This window comes from Danio aesculapii, chromosome 7, assembly GCF_903798145.1.
Source record: "Danio aesculapii chromosome 7, fDanAes4.1, whole genome shotgun sequence".
Taxonomy (NCBI): Eukaryota; Metazoa; Chordata; class Actinopteri; order Cypriniformes; family Danionidae; genus Danio; species Danio aesculapii.
Window position 1 is genome coordinate 53552987 of NC_079441.1, and position 7713 is coordinate 53560699.

Here is a 7713-nt window from a genome sequence, read left to right on the forward strand (position 1 = left end):
AATGCTATCTAAAATAACAAATAAGACTTTCTCCAGAGGAAAAAATATTATCAGTCATACTTTGAAAATGTCCTTGCTCTGTTAAACATCATTTGGGAAATATTTAAAAAATAATATATTTATAGTTATATATAGTTATATATAGACAATGTATTATATTCTGACAGTGTAAAACTAATTTAAAATGTTTACTCAAGCACATACCTAACAAATCAGATAAACTAAAAAGCGTTCATAGCTGTATATGTAGCTAACTAAATAAAATAGCTAAACTGAACTGAACTTAAACACTAAAAACTGAACTACACTGTTCCAATTTACTATGATCTTTTATGTGAAGCTGCTTTGACACAATCTACATTGTAAAAGCGCTATACAAATAAAGGTGAATTGAATTGAATTGAATTGAATTGAATAAAATAAAATAAAAATAAAAATCCAGAATAATGGCACAACCACTTGGAAATAACTGTCTCTTTATTAATATAAAAATTAACCAATTCCCGAAGGTAAGCAATCAATGACAGCAAAAGCACTTGAAGGTGCCTTGAATTTTTGTAAATCTCAGTGTGTTCTTCTTATTTTCCAGCTTCTCGAGCCACCGGCAGTGATATGGTGCAGAGGATTCTGGACATACTGAAGTTCCTCTGGGTGCTTTTCCTGGCCATGGTGGATGGATTCACCATGTGGCTCAACCTTCTCACCAAGCAGTATGTTGACACCTCCATGGTCCTCAGTGAGGAGCGTTATCTGTTTATTCACAACGTCAGCCAGGTGGATCAAACACTCAAACACACATTACCCAGGGTGCACTGCTGTAACTGTTCTCATGAAGTGTGTGTGTGATCCACAGAGAGCCTCAAGAGAGAACATGGATGATCAGCTTTCACAGGACAGTGAGGATCTGACTCTGGAGACCTGTCTCGATGAAACCGACACTGACAACATTCGCGACAAGTAAGTCTGAGCTGACCAGAGGAACCAGTTCCCTACTGGAGAACAATGGGTTTTCAAAAGGGCGCATTTTCATCTGGATGTTTTTTTTTCATCTTTCAACAGTGTTATTTTTATAAGCTTGGTTTAGCAGCACAACCAGTGCCATGAAAGTAGATCAATATTTCAAACTAAATGTGTATTCCAGTGATTTTTTTCAAATTCTAAACAAAGGTTTTAACAAATAATTAATGTCTTAAAATATCATAGTTCATAGTTCATATGGCTTCTCTATGGAATAATCGTATATGCAATTATTTTTAGTTTTCATCATGTCAAATATGGCCAATTAATTCTGAAAGTCCTAAAAGATTGCATACGTGTTCAATTTTATTTTCCAGTCATGCTCAATCGCTGTCTATGCATGGCAAGACTTTTTCCATGGATATTGATGTCATTTTTCACTTTTTTATTTTTGTTCAGATCTTTTTATTGACTTTTTATTTTACTCAATAAAACAACAATTTAAAAAAAAAGATAAAAAAAAATAGAAAAATTATGTTTTGAGGATGTTTGCTCAATAGTAAAACAGTACAAATGACATTTTGAAAAAGGGTATTAACACGGTGAGCAGTGACCACAATTCTTACACAAATTGGGGCCCAAATCTTGGGGCCCAAGCACTTTAGGGGCCCCACGAGTTACTATTAGGGGCTCCCTAACATCCCCACCAACACATCCCACCTAACCACACATTGTTCCCACCCCTCGCTCTTCACTTTCATTTGCAATAATCACCACACCAATCCACTTTCGTCTGCAATACCTTGCACACATCTCAACCCCAAACTGTCCGCAAAATTTCTGTCATAGGGCCCAAAACGGCCAGCGGCGTCCCTGAGTAAACGTTTCAGTGTTGTGTATTAATGAGTTCAAAAGAACTCTGTCCCTGAATATGGTCATATTTTTTGAGATCGATGAATGGAGTGCAATGTGTTACATTCATTCATTCATTCATTTTAAACCACTTTTCTGGGGCCGGGTCGCAGGGGCAGCAGTCTTAGGAGAGAACCCCAGACTTCCCTCTCCCCAGACACTACCTCCAGCTCCTCCGGGGGGATCCCAAGGCGTCCCCAGGCCAGCCGAGAAACATAGTCCCTCCAGTGTGTCCTGGGTCTTCCCGGAGGCCTCCTCCCGGTGGGACATGCTTGGAACATCTCCCTAGAGGCGTCCAGGAGGCATCTGAAACAGATGCCCGAGCCACCTCAGCTGACTTTTGTTGATGTGGAGGAGCAGCGCCTCTACTGCAAGCTCCTCCTAGGTGACAGAGCTCCTCACCCTGTCTAAAAGGGTGCGCCTTGCCACCCTGCCACCCTGCGAAATAACTCATTTCAGCCGCTTGTATCCGAGATCTTGTCCTTTCAGTCATGACCCAAAGCTCATGACCATAGGTGAGAGTAGGAATGTAGATTGACCAGTAAATTGAGAGCTTTGCCTTTCGGCTCAGCTCCTTCTTTACCACAACGGGCCGGTACATCAACCGCATTACTGCTGCACCAATCCACCTGCCAATCTCACGTTCCACTCGTAAACAAAACCCCAAGACACTTGAACTCTTAAGGACTTTCCTCCAACCTGGAGATGGTAAACCCCCTTTTTCCGGTGGAACACCATGACCTCGTACTTGGAGCTGCTGATTCTCATCCCAGCCACGTCACACTCGGCAGCAAACCGCCCCAGTGCATGCTGAAGGTCCATGTTCGATGTAGCCAACAGAACAACATTGTCTGCGAATAACAGAGATTAGATTCTGTGGTCCCCGAACCGGACCTCCTCCAGCCCAAGGCTGGGCTTTGAAATTCTGTCCATAAAATTGATGAACAGAATTGGTGTTACAAAAAAGGAATTAGAACGTGGAGACATTCAAGATCCATATCGCAGAGGTCTAGCTGAGACGTTATAGAATGTTATATAAAGCTGTGCTCATGCAGTTCATTTTAGCACAGTTAGCATCCTAGCATTAGTCTGGAGTCTTTTTGCGCTGGAAAAAAGTCTCTGTAAAATTCAAGATCAGGAAGTGTTTTTTTACATTCATGCAGAGTATAACATACTCACACAGTATGTCATCATTCACTCATTTTTACTCTAATTCATTATTTTATTCCCCATGTAAAAAAAATCAGCTTCCCAGCAATTTTTCCCAGCACATTTAACTTTAGGTTTGTGTTTACTAGCCTATAACAAAGTCCCTTTAAACAAAGTCCCTTAGACAAGTCAAGTCATTTCACTTGGCGGCCATCTTTGAAACACCTCTCGGGCAGCATTCTGTTTGAATGGGGAAACATCAAATTCTCCAAAACAACTTGCCAAGCTTATGATTAAATTTCATATTAGGAATCATCAGAAAAATTAAACAACAACTGTGTCTTTAGTTTTATTTCTAAACGTCCAAATCACACAAAATCTGCAGAAACTCACATCTGGTCCGAGCCCCTCCCCTAGAGTATCGTCAGTCTGTAGCAATCGACGATTGGCTCCTGTACTAGAAGGCGGGTTTTATTCGCAATATATCGATCGACGATTGGCTCCTGTACTAGAAGGTGGGGCTTCATTCGTCATATTGACTGTTTTCCCCATTCAAAATGAAATGAGTGACATGTCTTGTGTATTCTATAGTCTTTGCCTATAAGCACAAATTAACTTAATTCAGTCATCCATCACATCATTATGGTCGATTACTACAGTTTACAGCAGATCTACACTTGCGATGTGAAATGACAATATAATAGAAAACTGAAGAGCTAAATAAAGTTTACACTCTGGTATAAGTTTAAAAATGTCATTATCAGCTGGTTGTTTAGTTTGTTTCTATACAAACTGTGTAGATGTTTTCAGGAGATAATGTGAAAGACAGGAGTAACTAGTGAAAATATTGATCTGTGTACATTGATTAATGAACATGGCTACAGTTTGTAGATTTAGTAGTTTTTAGGATTAATATTGTGTTCTAACCAAACACAACATTATAAGTAATACATTTACATTTAGTACACAATTGAAGCCAATTGGTATATATATTTCACACCTTTGCAGTTATGAGTTATGAACGTGGGGTTTTATATTTTATTATGGGCTATTCAGATGGGAGGTTGACTAATTGTCTTATGATTTATTCCATCAGTGTTCCATCAGTTATAACCAAATGTCCCATTTCTTCTGCAGTGTGGTGGAATCTGAGACTCTGGGTGGTTTTGCGAAGGCCCGTGACTTTAGCAGCACAACTCTGTCATCTGAACTCACACTCGAGCTTGACTGTGAACCGTTTTACAGCCAGCAAACACACCGGCCTCACCGCTCCAGAACCGCCAGTGAACTGCTGTCAGAAAGGTGATGCTTTTTATATGGCGTGACGGCATGATCTTCTGCCATTTTTAAATGATCACTCTTAGTAAAACAATCTGGATTAGTTATTTGGGATCGGACTATATTATTATTATTATTTACTAAATTATTCAGCACTTTCTTATATATGTCGTTTGTAAAGTGCTTGGGAAATATGTTTACATTTAAAGGGCACCTAGTTTACCCTTTTACAAGATGTAAGATAAACCTTTGGGTGTCTGTAGAATATGTCTGTAAGTTTCAGCTCAAAATACCCATCAGATGATTTCTTATAGCCTCCAGGATCTGCCTATTTGGTGTCTGAGTACAGTATAGCTGTTTTTGTAGCCTGTGGCTTTAAATGCAAATGAGCTGCTTCTCCCCGCCCACTGTTCCCATGTGTGTGTCATGCGTTAAGTCAGATAACCAGCACAGTGACAGACTCGAAAACTGAAATACAGTAATCAAAAATACCAAGTAAGTTTGTTTGATGTATTTGTGGTGGAGTTTATTTATCCTTTCTTAAATGAGGAGTCTCACACAAATGCTGTTTGCAGTACACACATTAGCGTTTACTGACACTATGCAGCCATGGTGATTATAGCGGTTAAGAATTAGCTATTTTACTGTCTTTATTACAAACATGCTCTGTTTTAAAAACTTTTTAAACTTATAAAAATCACAGAGAGCTTTAGCAAATATTTTAATCTCTGTTTATTTGAAAAAATGATATTCTATGGAGGTGTATGCATGTTATTACAGAAACATGGTGCCGGGAAATCAATTCGGTGGATGGGGAAAACCGCACTCCTACGTCACATTGCAATGGGCCTCAAAATCACTGGGATTTGGATCCAATTTTAACGTCAGGAAATAAAAAAAAAGACTTATTGTGTAAAACTGTTGACACTATACCTACACACAGTCCTGTCCTAACTGCTTAAAAAGATCATAGGTGACCTTTAAGTGAATTTAAATTTTTCAAATGAAAGCTGATATGTTTATGAATCAGCATAAATGCATATATTTTGCATTAAAATGCAGTTTAATAAATACTACTGTTATTCATCAATGATTAATGATTTAAACAAGTGCAATTATACAGTGCAAAGATTTTTTTATAATTGAACTTTTTATGTTTTGAACTTCAATGGTATTGAAATAATAATGACTTTTGAGTATCTGTTTTACATCTAAATTAAACTTATAATAGATTTTTTTATACAAAAATTGTCAAATTTTATACTGTGGCTTTGACTAATATTTATTTACTCTGTAAGAAATTATAAATTCCAATGTATTATTGTGTAAATGTTTTTAAATTGTATATAGGCTTGATTAAATACCTGCATCCAATTACATCTGTGATTAAATTCTGTAAATTAATTTCTGTAATTACATTTATAATTACACTGTATAATTAGCACCAGAAGTGTTCTGCAATACATTATGAACACACCAAGTACATTGTATTTATATTTGGATGAAAGTACAGTGTAGTTTAAGGTCCTGTGAATGTTTTGAAAAGTGCATTTTTATTAGATGGTTGAAAACACATAGTGTAGCTCCTCCCCTTTTTTAAAAACAACCAATAGCATTTTGTTTTATTACAGCTCTGCCAGTGAGAGTGGTTGAGCTCAAGTGCAACAAATGAAAAGCAAATGAGACGTGTCTTGAAGGGGCAGGGCATGTCAGATACTAGAGAGCATTTGATTGGTTATGATTTGATGAGAGGCATAAGTATGAGGTGACATGAGTAAAACCGTTGATACATTTAGGCGGAAGTGACAAACTACAAGCTTTACATGTTTGTATCAGTTTTAGATCTTCTAAACGGAAATTGTGTCACTGTTTTTGGGCACAATAGATATCCTGAAAACGAACAATACAGATACTAACACCTAAAAACTTTATTTTAATTTCATGGGACCTTTAACGCCACTAAATATGAAGTGGGACCAAATAAAGTTTTATTTGCCCTACAGTAAATTATTTTGTTCCTGTAGTTAAGCTCTGTTTTCTCTTACAGGCCGTTCAGTGTGGACGAGTTGATCCAGAGTCGTGAGTTCTACTCATCTCAGAACCGACTGCTGAAGCTGCTCTTTGCTCTCTATAATGTCTTGGCGGCTCACTCTGAACTGGTGTGTTATTTCATTATTGTGCTCAATAACCTGGTGACCGCCTCTGTCATCTCCCTGGTGCTGCCAGTTTTGGTCTTCCTGTGGGCAATGCTGTCTGTGCCACGACCTTCCAAGAGGTTCTGGATGACGGCCATCATCTATACAGAGGTGGGAGGATATATGCAGCCTTTGTTAATATGTTTAACCCTAGTATATGTGAAAGACACTTATCAAATGTATTTTTGAAAGCAGACGTGACCCGAATTTCATACCAGATGCAGTATTGGTCACACACACAGTCATACACAGTACAATCTGCAGTGAAGTGCTTATACAACCTCTTGTGACCTAAACAACAAAACTATTATCGATAAGAATCTAAATTATGGAGTATAGACTTTTTTCTTAGAATACAAAATTACCCATTATGCATTACTAGTATGCGTAGAACTTCCGGTTGACAGCTGATGCGTATAAAGAGTCACATTTGGGTTTTGAAACAATAGTTTTAATCTATTTAAACTAATACTGCTGTAGATCAGCGCCACCTCCCGGACTGATTATTTAAAATATGCAATCTAATTGGATGGAAAACAACTGCTGCAAGGCGTTTTACCCCTCGTTGTCAGACGGCATCTTGTGCCATTTAAATGGAGCATCATCATCGCTAAAGTAAACATTTTCTCTTTCTTTAAAATACATAACCAACCCAAACAAATGTAATTCACCAAAATGTTTGACACACACACACACGTAGCCTACTGTACTGTCCAAAAGACACACTGATTGAATAAGTGTCACAAAGTGAAAATAATGTGGCATTTTGAAATGACAGAAAAACACACACGTGGTAAATATTACACAATAAAAACTAAATGAAACATGCAAATCAGCCAGGGGTGCGTTTCCCAAAAGCATCGTTAGCCATCTAAGGTCGCAAGTTCCATCGTTACAAACATAGTTTGTTGATTTGCCGTTTCCCAAATCCATCGTTCCAACGAACATTCGCAAACTGCGTCGTCACAAACTTGTGCACTTGCAACTACACCTCTGGAGCTGTAGTTAGAAACATAGTTCCTGGCTGTGTTCTATACCCACGTATCCCCCCTATGCCCTATTCATTTGGAACATTTCTAACAGTCAAAGTTGGAATGTTTAAAAATAAAAAGCATTAAAGTCATTTCTCTTAGGTGTAATTTGCTTTCAAACTATTTTTACAGTTCAGTTTTAGCGATCTTCATGTTTACAATTGTGCCCCTTCACAGTGCACTTTAAAAAC

The 7713-nt window shown here is 37.9% G+C and overlaps 1 protein-coding gene across 1 annotated transcript in view; it reads left to right on the forward strand.

Moving 5' to 3' along the window:
- The window catches only part of piezo1 (piezo-type mechanosensitive ion channel component 1), a 242731-nt gene that overhangs the window by 210983 nt on the left and 24035 nt on the right, over nt 1-7713 (forward strand). The window contains exons 34-37 of the mRNA XM_056462167.1: nt 590-774; nt 854-957; nt 4156-4320; nt 6344-6602. Of these exons, the coding sequence (XP_056318142.1) occupies nt 590-774; nt 854-957; nt 4156-4320; nt 6344-6602 (713 nt within the window). The remainder of the gene's footprint in view (nt 1-589; nt 775-853; nt 958-4155; nt 4321-6343; nt 6603-7713) is intronic.